General features: G+C 39.7%; 2 protein-coding genes across 4 annotated transcripts in view; one reads left to right on the forward strand and one right to left on the reverse strand.

Annotated features, from left to right (window-relative positions):
* LOC137056457 (monocarboxylate transporter 7) lies at positions 1-14,246 on the reverse strand. The gene is made up of 6 exons (XM_067430578.1): positions 14,094-14,246; positions 11,765-12,015; positions 11,495-11,638; positions 2,244-2,372; positions 1,347-2,138; positions 1-630 (listed from the first exon to the last, which is right to left on the reverse strand). The coding sequence occupies exons 2-6, from the start codon at positions 12,000-12,002 to the stop codon at positions 353-355; spliced, it is 1,581 nt and encodes a 526-aa protein (XP_067286679.1). The 5' UTR covers positions 12,003-12,015; positions 14,094-14,246; the 3' UTR covers positions 1-352.
* The window catches only part of arsg (arylsulfatase G), a 21,120-nt gene continuing 13,206 nt past the window's right edge, over positions 13,424-21,337 (forward strand). The window contains exons 1-11 of one of the 3 annotated variants that reach the window (XM_067430575.1): positions 13,424-13,588; positions 15,069-15,295; positions 15,383-15,570; positions 15,772-15,819; positions 16,142-16,268; positions 16,373-16,510; positions 19,497-19,693; positions 19,787-19,867; positions 20,096-20,207; positions 20,285-20,405; positions 20,501-20,554. In XM_067430575.1, coding sequence (XP_067286676.1) covers positions 15,078-15,295; positions 15,383-15,570; positions 15,772-15,819; positions 16,142-16,268; positions 16,373-16,510; positions 19,497-19,693; positions 19,787-19,867; positions 20,096-20,207; positions 20,285-20,405; positions 20,501-20,554 — 1,284 coding nt within the window. In that variant the 5' untranslated portion in view covers positions 13,424-13,588; positions 15,069-15,077. Of the gene's footprint in view, positions 13,589-15,068; positions 15,296-15,382; positions 15,571-15,771; positions 15,820-16,141; positions 16,269-16,372; positions 16,511-19,496; positions 19,694-19,786; positions 19,868-20,095; positions 20,208-20,284; positions 20,406-20,500; positions 20,592-21,337 lie in introns of all 3 variants that reach the window. The other 2 variants (XM_067430573.1, XM_067430574.1) reach the window with 2 other exon arrangements.

Genomic DNA, 21,337 nt, shown 5'->3' on the forward strand with positions numbered 1-21,337 from the left:
TTCTTTGAACAGCAATTCCACCACAAACTTTGACTCTGGTTCATAGAGATATGAAAGAAAGCTATATGAATTGAACTGTTTAACCCAAGTTTTAGAAACACACTTTATATGATTAACAAATTTGATGTAGGCTTTTATTCAAATACTGATCAGCGCACATGCGTAAAGCAAATAAAATATGATAAACTGTAGCTCAACCGTTCTTGCTTGACACAAAAGAACAAATCTCTGGTTCTTGTTTGTCAGTCATGACAGAATTTTCATTTTTGGGTGAACTAACCCTTTCAGCAATTATTATGAATCATAATGTAGTTGTACTGCAGATATATTCTGTAAAAGTGATTTTATGTTATCAACAGGTCTGATAGACCAGTTCAGTTAAATTCACAAAGGATGACTTTTTTCCAGACTTAATATCTTGGTTATCTAATTCTAGGAATTCCTCCGGCCTGTCTTTGTCTTTGATCACTTGCTTCACTGTGGGTTTATTCCGTCCACAATCCTTCCTTGTGCACAGATGACCCGTCTTAGCTGGACGTACAAGACCAAGGAAAATGGCACCTAGTCCCATTCCTGCAGCGCAGGAGTAGAATGCAGCACTGTACTTTTGTGTAATATCCACAAGGACACCTAGAATATTTTGCAGGGGAAATGCAGTAAATTGTAGGGGGTGTAACAATACATCGATATAGATTGATACATCAATCTAATGTCTAATGATACGATGCAACATGTTCCGAAACCTGTATAGGCTATTTAAGTGGCACATTTTTTAACATTTTCACACAATGTCAATCCATGTATTATCACCAATGTGTGCATTCTTGTTTAAACCTTTCAGAGCTTGAGAAAGACGGTCGATGGAACTTTCCCGATTTGGTCAGAGCTGAATTTTCACGAAAGTTTATAATTTGCCTTGCATAAAGCACCTCTTCTCAAACAGAGCCCAAATAGCCACTGAATTGAGTCTTCTTTTACTTATTTCTGTGCTTCAGTAGATAACAAATAAGAATAGATAAAAGTAACTGGTTGTGTAAAATATAACAGCATCAAAATATTGATTGATATACCCCTGAACTGTATCGCAATGGTATCGCAGAACTTTTTGAGGTTTTGGAAAATATCCTATCGCTGGCTATGAGAATTAATATCGTATCGAATCTTGATGAACCGTCTGATTTACACCTCTAGTAAATTGCTTATTTAAGTTTGCATTTTATATACACTATCAATCAAGTATTTTTAGTGATAAATTAATACTTTAATTCAGCGAGGATAAAATTGATCAAAAGTTGAAAAAACTACACTGTTTTCAATATTGATATAAGAAATTCAGTTGTTCTTACCTCCTAATGGTGGACCAGCCAGTCCTGCAAAGCTCTGAATACAGACGTAGACGCCTACAGCCAAGGGCATCCTCTGGATCCCAATGACATCATCCTCGGCTAGCATCGGGATGTGCGTGGATGCAATGTTCCCGAGTAAGAAGCCATAAAGCACACAGCACACTGTTAGCCCCCAGAAGCCATTTACCACAGTAAACAACAGCAGGACTAGGCTCATCAGAGATACGCATACGAGAAGTACAAAGATCTTCCTGATGTGCCCCCAGTTCAGGACCCATCCGATAGCGAGACGTCCAAAGATCTCAGCGATGGCCATAGTTGACAGCATATAGGCAGCTTTGTCTCTCTCGGTACCCATACTGGCGCTGAGCTCCACCACATACAGCTGTGGGGCAAAAAAGCCAAGTGTTGCAAAGAGACCAAAGGCTGAATAACACAAAAAACTACCTTCTTTTAGTACAGTCAAATCCAAGAGCTTATTTTTACTCGTAGTTTCCTGTTGTTTTGGGAGGATCTGAAGTGGTTCCGCTTCTCCATGTTCATTTCCAGATTTGAGGCTCCGTTCCAGCTCATTAACTGACTGTACACCTGAATCTCCAGAGCTCACAGAACCTTGCATTTGTTCTTCGGGGAGAGAGTATGTGATCTTCTGCTCAGTTTCTGTCGGAGAGGTCTTTGGTTTGATGGCTATGGGACAGAGCAGAGCCCCACAGACAATAGTGATGCCCTGCAACGTTCCAATCACCACCATTGTGTACCTCCAGCCAATGTAGTTCTTAAGAGCTGTGAATGCTGCCGAAACAATTAAACAATATGTGCGACTCTTAAAACTCTTGTTTCAACATAGCACATAATATTTGATGATATTATATTGCAGTTGAGCATGCCTGCCCTCACCTGGAGCAAAAGCAAATATAGCAAATGACTCTCCAGTGGAGGCCATGGCTGTGACCACAGAGCGACGCCTGCTGAAGTACTGGGACAAGATTGTGACGGTTGGCAGGAATGTTAAACAGTAACCCAGTCCTACAGAGAGGAAAGAACATCTGAAAATCATTAGTTGCTTTGTTTTGCTTATAGCTAGTAAATCAATCTTTTCGATCAAACATATACAATATTAGTTTTTATTGTAAAATGTCTTTATTTACGGACAATTCTGGAGCAGTTTATCTGTACTTCTCAAGCACAAACATCAACAGATATGGACAGTGTTAGGGGTAACAAATTAGTGTGAGTTACGTAATCAGATTACTTTTTCAAAGTAACTAGTAAAGTAACACATTACTTGTAAATTTACAACAAAATATCCGAGTTGCTTTAACAAAAAACTTTTCCAATTCAACCATACAAGGACTTATGTGATAAGCATCAGAACTGTTGTATTTTTGCATCCTATTCCAGAATGGCACAGCTGAATTTGCATTTCCTTTAACCTGAGGCTTATTCATTAGCACTTTTTTTTTTTTACTGATCACAACCTTGTAACATGCATACTGTGTATTGCCGCTATTTGCCAGATCGTGCCACATTATCGACCAGGGGCCTGTACCATGATGGTAGTTTAACAAACTCAGGGTTACAGGAGTTAGTTTTGAGTTAACAAAACCAAACCATTGTATTAAGGCTTTGTTGGTCCCATGATGCTGATCGTCAGTTTTCTCTGTCAACTCAGGCTTTGATCCTGAGTTCAGGAGTTTAGCTGTGACATCAGCAGTGAACAGCCAATCACACGCAAGTAGTGAGATTAATTTCTCTCTTCTGCAGAATATTACCTCATTGAAAAATATTAAGAATTTAAAAAAAAAGCTGTCTATGAAAGAGGACAACTTAAAGAAAAAATATTATACATCAATGCAAGTAAAAGTTTTGTTGATTAGAGAAAATCGAACATTTAAGCTCAGTAAGCTTCTTTTTTTAATAGTTTTATTTATTGATTTTAAAGCTTATTTATATGAGTTTATGTAGGCTATTTATGTTAATTTTAACAAAGTGCCTATTAATGATTGAATCAGAGATGTGTCACTTTACTCACAGCTGATTGGCCCAATTTCATTTTGAGATCTCTTATCCAGAACATAACCTGTTCCAGAGCAGGTTAGCTGTGGAGCGTAAGTTACTATGGCGGTGAACACAGCTAAAAGCCAAACCACTTTAATGGTACCTAAAACCCAGGATTGGCATAAACTAAGCTTAAACAAATCTGGCTAGCCAGCTAAACCAGCTTCATGGTACAGGCCCCAGGTACAAATATCCTAACCACATAGATTTACAAATAACCTGCCTGATCTGTGTCAGCAGTGTACCATATACACAAATGAACTTGAGGAAATGACTAGCATTATGGGCATTTTTTTCTATTAGAATCTCATGGAAAGATATAAAATATAAGTTTTAAAAAGGCTTTAAAAGAAGCCAGGGACGAGCATCTCCACAAACTCATAGAAAATAACCATAAAAAAATCAGATGTTTTTGTTTAATAGCTAGATGAACAAAGAAACAGACATCATCTGAACCAACAATTAGATCCAATATACACTAAATTACTGAAAGAGTTGTTACCTGTAGCAGAAATGCCTCTTAATATTATTAACTCATCTCTATTATGTCAAAAGGCCCTTCAAGCTAGCAGTTATTAAGCCTCTCATTAAGAAACCACAAGTAGATCCAAATGAATAGGCAAATTACAGACCCATTTTAAATCTTCCATTTATGTCTAAATACTAGAAAAATTTGTGTCCGCTTAATTGTGCTCCTTCCTGCAAAAAATCTATACAAAATAATACTATAAAGATTTTCAGTCCGGTTTCTGTTAAGCCCTCTGTTTTTTCAGTATGCTGCCTCTTGGTAATATTATAAGAAAATATGGAATTAGTTCCACTATTATGCAATGATATATATATATATGCAAAAAAGTAAGTCATGCATTCATGACTGTAACGGATTCACAGAGGCAGGATTCAAAAGCAAGTAATTCAGTTTATTTGACGGATAGTGTCACAGAAGTCAAAACTCAGAACAGTGAAGAAGTCCGGATAAGACAGAGCAGTGAGAGAGGCTCTGTTGGCGACACGGGCAGGCTGTGAGCAGCTGTGACTCGGGAGGTCGGTACAGGTAATCCGGGAAGGGATCCAGCGTTTCACGGAAGGGGGAAACGACAACCAACACGGAGACACAAGGGGAAACATCCAACAACGCTCTGACAAAGACAAGAGAGAAACAGAGAGACTAAATAGGGTGAAGGTGATGAGTTGCAGCTGGTGCAGGTGATCAGCCACAGGTGCGTGATGAGCCAATCCCAGGCTCCGCCCTCACCTACATTCAACACGCACCCAAGAGTGAGACAGGGAATCCATGAACCGTGACAGTACCCCTCCCCCTAGGAGCGTCCCCTGACGCTCCCAGCCGACCTTACCTGTTGATTTTAATCATCAATAAGGGAGTGATCCAGAATGTCCCTAGCAGGAACCCAACTTCTCTCCTCCGGACCGTAACCTTCCCAGTCCACCAAGTACTGGAAACCGCGTCCCCTCCGTCTAGAATCCAGAATGCGATTAACCGAATAAGTTGGTTCCCCATCTACGAGTCGCGGCGGTGGGGGAACCGGGACTGGCGGATTAAGGTGGGAGTGAAAAACAGGTTTGATTTTGGATACATGGAAGGCGGGATGAATCCTCCTGTACGCCGGAGGGAGTTTGAGGCGGACTGTCACCGGACTAATGATCTTGGTGACAGTGAACGGGCCGATAAATTTGGGAGCAAGTTTATTAGATACGGAGCGGAGAGGAATGTTCTTGGTAGAAAGCCACACTTTTTGACCGACGACGTAAACGGGAGGCTTAGACCGGTGGCGATCGGCTTTAGCCTTGGTGCGCGCTCCCACCTGGAGCAGAGTCTCACGGGCTCTGGTCCATGTGCGATGACACCTCTGGATAAAGGCGTGAACAGAGGGGACCGCGACCTCGGAATCCAGACTAGGAAAAATAGGTGGCTGGTAACCTACACTACACTCAAATGGCGAAAGGCCCGTAGATGACACTGGTAACGAGTTATGAGCGTACTCAACCATAGAGAGTTGCTGGCTCCAGGATGAAGGATTCTTGGATACCAAACATCGCAACACTCTCTCCAGATCCTGATTGGCTCTCTCGGTCTGACCGTTGCTTTGGGGGTGATAACCCGAAGACAGACTAACCGTGGCTCCTAGTAATTTACAAAACTCCTGCCAAAATTTGGACACAAATTGGGAACCTCTGTCGGAGACCACGTCCATCGGGAGGCCATGTAACCGAAAGACGTGATCTACTACAGATACCGCTGTCTCCTTGGCTGAGGGTAATTTGGGCAAGGGAATGAAATGTGCTGCCTTCGAGAATCGGTCCACGACGGTCAAAACGACCGTCTTGCCCTGGGAGGGCGGGAGGGCGGTAACAAAATCTAGAGCGATGTGGGACCAGGGTCTCGAAGGAACAGACAGCGGCTGAAGTAACCCCTGGGGAGGTTGGTTAGATGTCTTACCAACCGCACAGACCGAGCAAGCCAAAACGAAACTGCGAATGTCGCGAGCCATAAGTGGCCACCAAAATCGTTGCTTTATTAAACTGCAAGTGCGGTTTACCCCTGGATGACAGGCAATGTTGGAGCAGTGACCCCATTTGAGGACCTCGGATCTTAACCCCTCCGGAACGAATAAACAACTCGGTGGGCCGCCGGGCGGGGGCGTTACCCCTTCTAAGGCCACTTTGACCTTCGATTCGATCTCCCATGTGAGTGTAGAGATAACTATCTTCTCTGGCAAAATACACTCGGGAGTAACCGGGCGTTCGGAAGCATCAAAAATACGAGATAAAGAGTCGGGTTTGATGTTTTTAGACCCAGGGCGGTACGAGAGAACAAAGTCAAAACGTCCGAAAAAAAGTGCCCACCGAGCCTGCCTGGAGTTGAGTCTTTTAGCAGATCTAATATATTCAAGGTTCTTATGATCCGTCCATACAATAAAAGGTACCCCCGACCCTTCAAGCCAATGACGCCACTCCTCCAATGCTAACTTGACGGCCAACAACTCTCTGTTACCAATGTCATAATTGCGTTCGGCAGGAGAAAGACGATGGGAGAAAAACGCGCACGGGTGCATCTTGTCATCTGAGGGAGAGCGCTGTGAAAGAACCGCTCCTACCCCCACCTCTGACGCGTCGACCTCTACCACGAACTGACGTGTGGAATCAGGGGCGACTAAGATGGGAGCCGAAACAAAGCGGCTTTTGAGTTTGGCGAATACAGCCTCAGCTGTATCGGACCACCTGAACGTCGTTCGGGGAGAGGTCAAGGCAGTCAGAGGTGCGGCTAGTTGGCTGAAATTGCGAATAAAACGCCGATAGAAATTGGCGAACCCCAGAAACCTCTGTAGGGCCTTACGGGAATCTGGACTTGGCCAATCCATCACAGCCTTAACCTTGTCGGGATCCATGCGCATTCCCTCCGATGACACGATGTACCCTAAAAAAGGAACAGACTGTGCATGAAAAGCGCATTTCTCCGCCTTGACAAAAAGCCCATTCTCTAGCAACCTCTGAAGCACTCGTCTGACGTGTCGAACATGTTCCTGGAGAGACGAAGAAAAAATCAAAATGTCATCCAGGTAGACATATATGAATTGGTCGACCATGTCTCTCAACACATCATTGACGAGTGCCTGGAAAACCGCTGGGGAGTTGGAAAGGCCGAAAGGCATGACCAAGTATTCAAAATGCCCCCTGGGGGTGTTAAATGCGGTTTTCCATTCATCCCCCTCCCTGATGCGAACCAAATGATAAGCGTTACGTAAGTCCAACTTCGTGAAGACGGATGCTCCCTGTAACCTCTCGAAAGCTGAAGACATCAACGGCAAAGGATAGGTATTCTTTACCGTGATGTTATTCAGCCCTCGGTAATCAATGCAAGGTCGCAGAGAACCATCCTTCTTCCCCACGAAGAAGAACCCCGCCCCCGCTGGAGAAGAGGAAGGGCGGATGAATTTGGAGGCTAGAGAATCAGAAATATATTTCTCCATGGCCTCCCTCTCTGGAATAGAAAGAGAGTATAGTTTGCCCTTAGGCGGAGACTTACCTGGGAGTAAATCTATAGCACAGTCATAGGGACGATGCGGAGGGAGAGAAGCAGCTCGGGACTTACTGAACACTTCCTTCAGGTCGAGGTACTCCGGAGGCACGTTAGACAGATTCACCGCCTCACTCTGAAAAACAGAACGAGAAACAGACGAACAAGCAGACACCAAACAAGACTCATAACATTTATCACTCCACGCAGACACAGAGTTTTGTCCCCAGTCAACCCTTGGATTGTGTAACTCCAGCCAAGGGTGACCGAGGACAACGGGAGCCAAAGGGGAGTCCAGGATGAAAAATGAAATGCGTTCGGTGTGGTTGCCGGAAGTGATCAGTGTAAGTGGTTCAGTGGTGAATGAAATGTCAGGGAGAACTTGTCCGTTGAGTGCGTTGACAGAGATGGTGTTCTTGAGTGCAATGGTGGGTATGTTAAGTTTGTGAGCAAGGGCAGAGTCAATGAAGTTACCTTCCGCTCCCGAGTCGAGGAGGGCGAGGCTGGAATAATCCTGAGCTGCCCACAGCAATCTCACCGGGAGGAGAGTGGAGGATGAGGTCTTTTCCACGGAGATCCCGCCCGACAGTAGCCTTCCTTTTACCGCCGGGCGTGGTCTTTTACCGGGCAGGAGTCTAGCAGGTGTCCGTTCCCGCCGCAGTACAGGCAAAGACCACGGGATCTCCGTCTCGCCTTCTCCTCCCGGGAGAGCCGAGCTCGACCCACCTGCATGGGCTCCGGGTCGAAGGTGTAGCTGACCGCATCCGTAGCGCTGGCCTGAGGGCATTCGACACTCCCATGCTGAGGCTCCATCCTGGACCTCAGCCGACTCAGACGAGCGTCCACCCTCAAAGCAAGATCAATGAGACCGTCAATCTTCTCCGGAAGGTCGATGGCGAATATCTCCTTCTGGATGCGGTCAGCCAGCCCATGCAGGAACATGTCCCACTGTGCCTCCTCGTTCCACTTGCACTCGGCGGCCAGGGTGCGGAACTCGATGGAATAATCCGAGACCGAGCGGTTACCTTGGCGGAGCTCTGCGAGTTGACGTGCCGCTTCTCTTCCGGTCACCGCTCGGTCAAACACCCTTCTCATCTCTGCCGCCAGCGTCTGGAACGAGGAGCAGCAAGGATGTTGGTTCTCCCACACCGCCGTTCCCCAAAGTGCGGCTCGTCCGGAGAGCAGGGTGAGGACGAATGCCACCTTGGATCTCTCTGTGTTGAAAGTCTGCGGTTGAAGAGCGAAAAACAAGGAACACTTGGTAAGGAAGGCTCTGCAATAATTGCTCTCACCGGCATAATTCTCGGGGGTAGGCAGACGTGGTTCCGGTTGCCGCGAGGCAGATGGTGTGTGGGGAATCGGCGGTGGGTCGGGCACAGTGGGACCGACGAGTTGTTGCATCTGTTGGGTCAGCTCGGCCACCCGTGCCACCAAGGTGTGTACTGCCTGTCCTGTGGCAGTTAAGTTCGCCTCCTGCTGGTCCAGTCTCTCGTTGCTGCTGGTCAGTAGGGCGTTGATACTCGCTGAATCCATGGTTGGTCAGAGCGTTCTGTAACGGATTCACAGAGGCAGGATTCAAAAGCAAGTAATTCAGTTTATTTGACGGATAGTGTCACAGAAGTCAAAACTCAGAACAGTGAAGAAGTCCGGATAAGACAGAGCAGTGAGAGAGGCTCTGTTGGCGACACGGGCAGGCTGTGAGCAGCTGTGACTCGGGAGGTCGGTACAGGTAATCCGGGAAGGGATCCAGCGTTTCACGGAAGGGGGAAACGACAACCAACACGGAGACACAAGGGGAAACATCCAACAACGCTCTGACAAAGACAAGAGAGAAACAGAGAGACTAAATAGGGTGAAGGTGATGAGTTGCAGCTGGTGCAGGTGATCAGCCACAGGTGCGTGATGAGCCAATCCCAGGCTCCGCCCTCACCTACATTCAACACGCACCCAAGAGTGAGACAGGGAATCCATGAACCGTGACAATGACTTCTGGATTAGTGTAATGCATTGGTAGGTGGTTGCATCCTCAATAAACAAGCTACAATTAGTCCAAAATGCAGCTGCTAGAGTTCTTTAAAGGTCAAGAAGATATAACCCCAGTTTTATCATCTCTACACTGGTTATTAAGTTCCATATCGACTACAAACTATTGCTACTTAACTACCCTAAATGGTTTAGCTGCTGTGTATAAAAAGTAACAAAGTAACAACACGTTACTTTACAACTGGTTTTCAGATGAGATTATCAGTACAGGCCAAAAGTTTGGACACATTACTTTGAAAGAAGTTTCTTCTGCTCATCAAGCCTGCATTTATTTGATCAAAAATACAGAAAAAAACAATAATAATAATATTGTGATATATTATTACAATTTAAAATTATTGGTTTTCAATTTATTATACATTAAATTATCATTTATTTCTGTGATGCAAAGCTGAATTTTCAGGATCGTTACCCCAGTTTTCAGTGTCACATGATCCTTCAGAAATCATTCTCATATTCTGATTTATTATGAGTGTTGGAAACAGTTCTGCTGCCTAATATATTTGATGAATAAAAGGTTCAAAAGAACTGCCTTTATTCGAAATAAAACATATTTTCAAATAATATAAATCTCCTTTACTATCAGTTTTTATCAATTTAACACATCCTTGCTGAATAAAATTATTGATTTATTTCAAAAAATGAAAAAAAAAAATGACTGACCCCAAATTACTGAGCAGTAGTGTATATTGTTGTTACAAAAGATTTCTATTTTAAAAACATTTGCTTCTTTTTTTATTATTATTTTTTTAACTTTTTGTCCATCAAAGTATTATGAAAAGAATGACAGGTTATGAAAAAAATATTAAGCAGCAGAACTGTTTCCAACCTTGAAAATGAATCATATTGGAATGATTTCTGAAGGATCATGTGACACTGAAGACTGGAGGAATGATCCTGAAAATTCAGCTTTGCATCACAGAAATAAATGATCATTTAAAGTATAATAAATTGAAAACCAATTATTTTAAATTGTAAGAATATATCACAATATTAAATTTTTTCTGTATTTTTGATCAAATAAATGCAGGGTTGATGAGCAGAAGAAACTTCTTTCAAAACATTACAAATAGTAATGTGTCCAAACTTTTGACTTGTACTATATATATATACGATTGGCTTCATCGCGCTGTCTCCTCTTCACCAATCAGCTGGTGTGTGGTGAGCGTTCTGGCGCAATATGGCTGCTGTCGCATCATCCAGGTGGATGCTGCACATTGGTGGTGGTTGAAGAGATTCCCCCCTTCCATATGTAAAGTGCTTTGAGTGCCTAGAAAAGTGCTTTATAAATGTAACAAAATTAAATTAAAATTATACTTGTGAGATGTTGTCATTGATTCATTGTTTAATCACTGTTCACAGGTGTCCCTTGTCTAGACATTAGTCCTTGTGCATTAATGCTGCCTTTACGTGCTATCGGAAATGTGATAATTCTGATTTTTGAAGTCGTGATTACGAGCTCATTCCGTTCAAGTTTCAAAATGTAAGGGCGTTCATGTGCAATCTTTACCTGGGAAACTCGTATTTACGATAATTCCCAGAGCATGTGAAGGCAGCATTAAGCCCTCATGTTTGTCATGGTCCTTGTCGAGTATTGTTTATGTAACCTGCTGTTGGTGAGTGTTTAACAAGTCTGTTTAAATTTAAGTCTGTTCATGAGTCAAGTCTAGTTTCGTTTGGTATTTGTTCACGCTGTAAATAAACTGTACTTGGGTCCAACACTTCAACTTGCCTCCAGTGGACCCCCTTCATTACACCAGTCACATAATTCTTTAGAAATTATTCATAAATGCTGATTAGGTATTCAATTTTGAATGATGAAAACGGGCTGTGCTGCTTAATATTTTTAACCAGGGTTCTTTAATGAGTTCAAAAGAACACCATTTATTTCAAATAGAAATCTTTTGCAAAATTATAAAGTATGAAGTACTTTTCACTCTCATTTTTTGATCATTATGCTTCCTTGGTGAATAAAAGTAGGCCTATTCTGGTAGTGCAAGGCTTTACTTACCAGTCACAATCCCAATAGTGAGGTACATCTGATTGATGGAGCTGGTGAATGCAGTTGAGATTGTGCCCAGAGACATGAGAAATCCTCCAAACATCACAACTGGCTGGAAGCCGAATCGATTACTCAGCACTGATGATAAAGGAGCTGAAGGAACATAGACATGTATGCCAAAGTCACAGAAATGAACACATACTGTATTAAGAAAAGAGTCAACATGTAGCTAAGTGTTGTAAGTTGAGTAAAATTTAAAGTAAAATAGACAGTTTTTACCTGTGAAAGTCATAACAAAGACACATATTGAAATGATCCATGATACTCGACTGTTGCTCTCCCCAAAATCACTCATTAGGTCCTTGAGGAAAATCCCAAATGTTTTAATAACCCCATAAGTGAACATCTCCACCAGGAAAAAAGCCACAGCCACAATCCAACCCCAACCTCCATCTGGGACTTCTGAGTACACTTTAGAGCCGAGGCAACCTTTCAGTCGGAAGATCCACTGTGCCATTTTGATCAGCTACCTGTAAAGATGACAAAGACAAATGTAAGCTATATTAGGTTTATATATTCAGCCACTCAGTAAAATGTATTTAAACACATCTATTATAATTCATAAAGCAACATCTCTACAATGCAACCATGTATGCTAGGGACCAGAGTTGTTAATGTTAACTTAAAGTATTTTTGTTTACTTACAGTAAATATAATTATTAGACAACTAAACTTAAAGTCCCAATGAAATTAAAAATTATGCCCTAGTGATCTTAAATCAAAATAACTTTCCCTCTCTCTTGCAAAAACATCTCTTCTCTTTCTCTGATGAATTGTGGATTAGCATGAGGGCAGAGCAAGCTGTCACTCACATGAGATCACAGCAATAGCAAACCACAACGATCCAATCAATTCCCGATGGACAAAATCAAGTCCCGCCATACATATTTTTCTTGTTTAAGAAGCCACTTCACTCAGATATACATTACAATAGGGAAGAAAAGACTCTTAAAACTTCCGTTTCATGACGACTTTAAATAAAAATGAGAAATGTAGCTTTGGCAGCAAACTAAAATAAGTTTAAGTTTGAATAAAAATGTATAAAATAATAATTAAATTACAAAAGCATGTAACCAAATTAATTAAAAAAAAAATTTAAACATCATTTAAAAATAACAGATATTTCAAAATATTGTTAAAAATATATAAAAATAATAAGCTACTATGTTATATGCTAGAGACAGACATACATTTTAATTGTAACCATATTGCCTCAATATATATATATATATATATATATATATATATATATATATATATATATATATATATATATATATATATATATTTTTTTTTTTTTACTTGTATGTTTAATTACATGTTTATAAAATGTTATTAGTAGAAAATGGTTCCATAGGTAACAGGGTTTAAAAATTAATCTAATTATAAAAATAAAAAACATGATATAAAACCTCCTGAAGTAGGTGAAACACCTTTCACCAAGTGTTGACAATCTGGATGTATACTGTATATATTTATATACTCTATATAGATATTTTTATACATAAATATAAAAAAATCCTAAATTTATACATGCATGCATGTATGTGTAGCCTATACATAATAATTATATGTTACACACATATTATAAACCCATTTTTAGATGAGATTAATAGATTTGACAGCACTAACAACACATTACTACAGTGAGTAGAACAAAATAACAATGTAAACAAACAAATTTAAGATTTATAATATATTTTTTCTGTGTATGATTTGGGTGTTTATGAAAGACAGATGCCTTGTACATTTTAGCATGAGGGCCCCACACAGGGATGATCATATTTGGGGGTCTGTGGCAAGATTGAAAACCCCTGCTCTAGCCTACACGCCTCCGAATTACAGGACTAGGAAAAACCATAGAAGGAAGAGCTGTAGTATGCTGCCTTTGGTTCAATAGGGTCTAGGCGAGTAGCGCGAGTGGCGTTGCCAGAGGGATGTTACGTCATGAGAGAGGCGGCGGGACTCTCGACAAACTGATGCTCTTTTAGGCAGCAGAACAACGTTTGAAATACCTTCAAAGAAGTCATCGCTCGGCATTAGGTGAGCAGTAATGAGTCTTATGGTATTATATTAAGTCATTATAGTTTTTTATATTATAGATAATATATATTTAATTTCTATGCTGAAGTTTGTTACATGTTTTCTCAGTCTTTACAGTGTTAGCTAATAGGACAGCTCGAGGACAGCTCCAATCCCTAACCATACCATTTTCTCGACAACGTCACTGCTGTAAATCCTTTGTGGAATGACATTTTCCCAAATAAAAAATAAGTCAATATTAAGTGTAATTCGTTTAAAAATTGTTTTTTCCTAAATCACTAAATCACGTTATTAACAGTCTCTCTCTCTCTCTCTCTCCCCCCCCCCAGCTACTCTCATGAACATGTTTTCTCGGCTCTTTGCCACGTGTTCGTTTCTATGATAAATAACACTATTATGTATGGAGCGCCAAACTGACCAATGTTAATTGGAGTTTTGTAGAAGTAGCCACTCAACCATTGATACACTCTAACATTTAACAACCAGAACAAGAAAGAGTTCTTACCTGTGAGGGGAATGTTGGTGCTCTTCTGCTGTGGTGTGGTGTGTGTCCACTGCCAAGAGTCCATGTGGTGCTTCCACTGTCTCAAACACTGAGCTCCTCTATGGTGGGAGGTTACAGCTGTTGAGTAAGTTGAGGATTGGTTTACAGTCAGTGTTGAATGAAAGGCCACACCAGCAACCCCCCTTTCCCTTGTGCTGGAATGTCAAAGGAACATGTTGTGTGCCTGTCTCGTCTACCCAACTACATTGTGAAGTGGGAACTGCAAGAATGACTGAACTGAACGATATAAAAGGTCTTGAGTCTTAGGTAAAGTTTCTTAACAAGCCAATAAGATCTCAAGCCAACAGTGAAACGACTCTCCTCAGAGACTTCCAGAGGGCTTATGCTGTGAAAAAGTGGCAACCTCTAAGCTATTTCTACCGAATTTAACCCATAAAAAGAATTTTGTTGGTATAAATTAATGTATTTAGGTTTATTAAGTAATGTTAAATGTTAACATATAATAGTTTTTTGACTTAAATAAAGATGGTTAATATACAGTTGATGTTACTTTTTTATGAATGTGATTATAGTGTACTGTTAGTTTGACCCCTATATATATATATATATATATATATATATATATATATATATATATATATATATATATATTATAAAATAATAATAATAATAGATTTTATTTATAACGCACTTTTCATTCTAAAGAATCTCATAAATATAAATCTGATGGATGTACATTTATGTAATTTACATTGCACATTCTATCAAACACCTAAAAAATATAAGTCAGATATATATAATATGTGTATTATGTATTATGTATTTTTTGTGTGTTTTTTACTATTATATACTTGCCAAAGAAACCCCTGTCTAATTAAAATATGAAGTAGCAATCAGAGTATTATTAGAGTTTTTCACTGCCAAATATATCATAAATTAAATGTTTTCATCTTTTTTCTTCTTTTTTTGATTTAGAATTTAAAAATGGCACAGTTTGGATTATGTGCACTGCTCCTGTTCTCTGTACTGGTTCATCATATCAAAAGCCATATTAGAAAGGAGGACAAAACTGGCGAGAAGGAACGACCTAATTTCATCATTATCTTAGCCGATGATATTGGATGGGGTGACCTCTGGGTGAACAGGCCTGAGAACTCCACACCAACACCCTGGCTGGACGCTTTAAAGCTGAAGGGCAAAAGGTAGTGTTATTATAATTTGGCTATACATTGCCAACTTTTGTGCCTGATTATGTTTAATTATGGGCGATTGTGTCTGGTGATTTGCAGATTCACAGACTTCCACTCTCCTGCCTCCACATGCTCTCCGTCACGCGCTGCCCTCCTGACTGGCAGACACGGGCTGCGCAATGGAGTCACTCATAATTTTGCAGTGCAGTCGGCTGCAGGACTGCCACTCAATGAGACAACATTTGCTCAGCTCCTGCACGACGCAGGTTATTATACAGCCATGATCGGTAAGTACAGAATCTCTTGAGTTCATGCAGAAAGCAACATGATTAACTTCCTGAGTGCAATGAGCTCAACACTGTGTTGTGATTAGTTCCTGATTAACAAATGTGCATTGTAGCCATGGCAACTAATAAGCCTCCTGAGCTGAACTTATCATATTATTTCCTTCCCAATTATTTATAGTGCTTATATTGATTTTAAAACAGGAAAATGGCATCTTGGACACAATGGTTCCTACAATCCTGTTCATAGAGGTAACATTTTGTTCCTTTTTTAATCCATTTTAAACTATTGTAATTATGCATGATATTTTTAAAGATGAATTGCTGGGAAATAAAAATGTATTCATAAACAATGTAGATATCAGGCATAAAATTATAAATTATAACATTTTATTTATATATATATATATATATATATATATATATATATATATATATATATATATATATATATATATATATTAAAAATTAAAGAAGACTTTGGTATTGACAAATAGAATCCCCCTTTAATTAAATTACATTTAGATTTATTTTGAATATTTTTAAAAGGATAAGCTTTTGTGTGTTCACACAGGTTTCGACTATTACTTCGGTATTCCTTATAGTAATGACATGGGCTGCACTGATGAACCAGGCCTCGACCTTCCCAGCTGCCCTCCCTGCGTCCTTAATCAATATACTAATAGGTGTGTGTCACTATACAGATCACCATTACGTCAAAACACACATCTGATGCCATATATCCTGAGGTTTTCTATAGGCCTACGTCTCGTGCTTCACTGAAATATTTAAAATGTTCACTCACCAGGAAGCATGAAGGATGCTACACTCAAGTGGCATTACCTCTGTTTGAAAATGAGACAATAATTGAACAACCCTTGGATACATGGAGCCTTAAAGACCGATATGCCAGAGTGGCAGTCGAGCAGATATTTACTGCCAGGTATGTTCGCTGCTTCTAACTGAAATTATATACAGAAGTCATACATTTCTGATTTGGATACCTACCTGAGCTCGTTTCCACAATGGTGTGCCTTCCTGGCAAATTGTTCTTTTGAGCATTACTAATGAGTATTACTTTATATTGTGAACTATTAAAATTATTATTGTTATTAAAGGATATTAAATCTCTTGAACCTCTCGGTAAAACATGAATTAAAAAGGTCTTATGCAGGTTTTAGGCTCAGCACTTATAGTGAAACCAAAAAACATTCTTGATTAAAAATGGATTATAAAACAGTTTTGCTACTCACAGGGGCAATTGTTTGTGGACTTTGATCAGTCAATATAAGGTCTGGTCTGTAAACAAGTTTGTTGGGCAGGCGAAGTTGCAGTGTTGACCTTTGACACAGTCCAAGGATAGATCATCATCTGTTGGGGTGTGTGCAGACAAATCTCATTTATTTCTCACTTCAGCTGTGCACTCGCACAGAGAATCAAGAACTGTGACGTTTTTAAAGCCAATATCACTTCACTTCAATTAATTATTTTCATGTTAGGGCCAATAACAATAAATCTGTAGCCAATGAGCTTGCTGCGCAACATTTAAGTAGTTGGTCTATGTTTTCTGTAGCAGTTAGCAGCGTACTTTCAGTGTTCCTCTGAAATGTCCCACCTTTCATAGCTCCGCCTATATAGATCTGCTACGGGTAATTTAATATATGCTATTTGCGTAGCAGCAGCATTTATTTTCATTATAATGTATTATATTGTACTGTGTGATTTAACAGTGGTATTAAATGTTTTAAAATAATACATTTAAATGAGAAATTAATGATGTGAGGTGTAATCTAACTGTAAGTAAAGAGCAAAAAAATGATATACAGTAGAAACTGATACAATACACTACAGTTCAAATGTTTGTGGTCTGTCAGATTTTTAAAAAGGAATTAATAATTTTATTCAGCAAAGATGCATTTAATTGCTCAAAAATTAGAGTAAAGACATTTATACTATATTATAAATATTCCTATTTCAAATAATTGCTGTTCTTTTGATCTTTCTATTCTTAAAAAACATTCTTGAAAAAAAAAAAATATATATATATATATATATATATATATATATATATATATATATATATATATAGCCTAGAAGTCTAGACGCACCCTAGTGGCAGCAAATCTAATCTGCCTGCGAGTGTTTTCTAGCAACTCTCAATACCCTTCTGAGCTGTAAACGCCAAACTCTTGCCGGGCCAATCACATCGTGTATAGAGTTGGTGGGCGGGGCCATAATGACGACAGCCGAGTTGTGTTTGCGTGCTTCTAGTAAACACAGAAATTGGCCAATGGCGGTCATTCGAATCAGCTTTGACTGCGATTCTGGAAGACTTGGAGTTAAGCTTTTCTCTGAGAAAAGAACAAACAACGGCACTGAAGTCATTCTTAAAAAGGGAAGATGTGTTCAGAGTTTTGCCGACCGGATACGGCGAATGTTTAATCTATCAACAAGCTCTGTTTCACCTTCGTTGCTCTAGTTGGTGGTAGCACTATCCTATCGCGTGCAGAGGGAGTTTGAAAGACAACCGTTTATCCCGCCCCTCGGATAGAGCCCTGTCAATGGTGAGTTTCCAGACCAAACATCTTGATGTGGGTCTGGCTTGTCAGGCTAATATATATATATATATACACCGATCAGGCATACCATTATGATCTAAAATTAAGTTGGTCCCCCTTTTGCTGCCAAAACAGCCCGGTCCCATCGAGGCATGGAGTCCACTAGATCCCTGAAGGTGTGCTGTAGTATCTGGCACCAAGATGTTAGCAGCATATCCCTTATCCCATATCCCAGCATGTCCTGTAAGTTGTGAGCTGGGGCCTCCATGGATCGGACTTGTTTGTTCAGCACATCTCGCAGATGCTCGATTGGATTGAAATCTGGGGAATTTGGAGGCCAAGTCAACACCTCAAAACATTCCTAAACCATTTTTGCTTTGTGGTAAGCAACGCAAATGCACCCAGCCATCCATATGATGTAAAAGAAAACATGATTCAATAGACCAGGCCACCTTCTTCCATTGCTCTATGATCCAGTTCTGATGCTCACATACCCACTGTTGGCGCTTTTGGCGGTGGACAGGGTTCAGCATGGGCACCCTGGCTAGTCTGCGGCTATGCAGCCCCATAAGCAACAAACTATGATGCACTGTGTATTCTGAAACCTTTCTATCAGAACCAGCATTAAATTCTTGAGCAATTTGAGTTACAGTTACAGCTCTGTTACAGCTCGTCTTTTTGTACTTCTCCCCACGTGCATGAATGAGCCTTGGCCTATGACCCTGTCATCGGTTCATCACTGTTCCTTCCTTGGACCACTTTTGATAGATACTGACCACTGCAGACCGAGAACACCCCACAAGAGCTGCAGTTTTGGAGATGCTCTGACCCAGTCGTCTAGCCATCACAATTTGTCCCTTGTCAAACTCGCTCAAATCCTTAAGCTTGCTTATTTTTCATGCTTAACATATAAACTTTGAGTGTAAAATATTCACTGGCTGCCTAATATATCCATCCCACCCACTAACAGGTGCCGTAATGACAAGATAATTAGTTTTATTCACTTCATAATGTTGTCTGATCAGTGCACATATCAGTTTTCACAAAAAATATTCAAATGAGTTCTAAAAGATCATGTAACATGACAGGCTGGAATAATGCTGCTTAAAATTTAGCTTTGCCATAATAAGGAATAGATCACATAAAAAAATGTTAAATAAAAAAAATAGAAAACAGCTATTTTAAACTTTAATGATACTTCACAATATATTTTTTTTACTGTATTTCTGATCAAATAAATGCTATTTTATTATAAGCTAACTAAGCAATATGGTACCACAAAATTTTGCCTCTCTTTAACAAAATTAGTCTTCTGTTATACAATTTTATTTACAATAATATTATTTGTTTTGTGTTAATGTGTTTGTGTAGCATTTCTAAGCAGCAGCCGTTCCTACTGTATGTGGCTCTTGCGCACATGCATGTCCCCCTGTTCCATAACACCTTCCTAAATGTTACGACGCAAGATCCTTACACAGCCAGCCTCAGTGACATGGACTCCTTGGTGGGGACAATCATGCAGGCGGTCAGCACTGAGCAGCTGAAAAACACATTGATATGGTTCACTGGTGAGTTATTTTACACATATTTTACTCAATGTATTCAGCGGGATTCATTTTCCTGAAGTCTCTGATTGCGAATTTATGAAATCAATGTCTAAGGTGACAATGGCCCATGGGAGCAGAAATGTCAGTTTGCTGGGCATGTTGGGCCTTTTGTTGGAAGATGGCAGACGAGCAGAGGTAACACAGAAGCTGAAAGTCTCTCTCGATTTACTTATTAATAACAAATGTCTTTTTCTGTTTTTGTAAGGTGTCATACCTTTAACCTATTACAAATATTAGATGTCCAAATGAACGGACATACAAGAGTTTTCTGTGGGTGCAGATTACATGCTTGTCTTCAGTTGTTCCAGATAACAAACACACTAATTTAATTATCATGTTTTAATCTGTTTTCATTCTTTTGAGCAGGTGGTGGCTCAGCCAAGAGAACAACATGGGAAGGAGGTCATAGAGTTCCCACAGTGGTCACATGGCCTAAAAAGATCAAACCCAACAGCACTAGCAGCGCCCTGCTGAGGTACTGGAAGATTATGAACATTGTGTTACATGATTGTGTTTGTTTTCACGATATGATGACTGTCTTTTAATCCTTAGTGGTCTGGATATCTTTCCAACTATCCTGTCCCTGGCTGGTGTAAAACCACCATCGGATCGACGCTATGACGGTATTGATATAACATACATTCTGCTCAATGACTCTGATGAAGGGCATAAGGTACAGTCAGTTTGAATGAATTTACAGACCAAAACAAAACTTGTGAAATGTGCTCTGACTGGCTTTTTTTTAAATAAATATTGTTCCATTATCAGAGTCTCATGCATCCAAACAGCGGCGCTGCAGGACAATTCGGGGACCTTCAAACGGTCAGGCTGAAACATCACAAGGCATTTTACATCACAGGTCTTTATTTGTAGATATGAAAGAATATGAAACAATCAATGTATTAATTCATGAATAAAAATGTAAATAATGTTTTAAATGAACAAATACTTATTTTAAACAGACCCACTTTATATTAGGTGGCCTTAACTACTATGTAGTAACATTTTAATCATTTGATACAATGCACTTATTGTGAACATACATGTTTTTACATTGTACTTCATTTTTTTAAATACCTGCATGTAATGAATTTCTGTAGTTACATTTCTAACTACACAGTTGGCACTTCCCTTATACCTAACCCTTCCCCTAAACTGACCCATACAACCACACCTGTCCCTAACTCTACCCCTTTCCCACCTCAATATCAGCAAAGGTGTTTTGCAATACAATTTGAACACAGTAAATACATGTACTTATTTCTTGATGTAAGTACATAGTACTTAGGGCCACCTAATATAAAGTAGGGCTTTTTAAACTAATTTGTTTAAAAATGTAGTTAAAATAATAAACTAATAAATCACATTTTAAATTGATACTTTAAAAAAAAGATTTAAATTTAAATGCTGTAAATATAAGTTATTAATTTATTATTTACTTACATTTGTAATTTGATAAATAGATATTATTTTTTATTTTAAAATAAGTTTTAAACTCTTTAAATCATGATTTTTTTTTAAATTAAATACAACAGTAAAACAATAAATGAATGAGCTACATTTTAAAATAGATAAATATAAAGACATACTTTAAACTGTTTCATT

This window comes from Pseudorasbora parva, chromosome 21, assembly GCF_024679245.1.
Source record: "Pseudorasbora parva isolate DD20220531a chromosome 21, ASM2467924v1, whole genome shotgun sequence".
Taxonomy (NCBI): domain Eukaryota; kingdom Metazoa; phylum Chordata; class Actinopteri; order Cypriniformes; family Gobionidae; genus Pseudorasbora; species Pseudorasbora parva.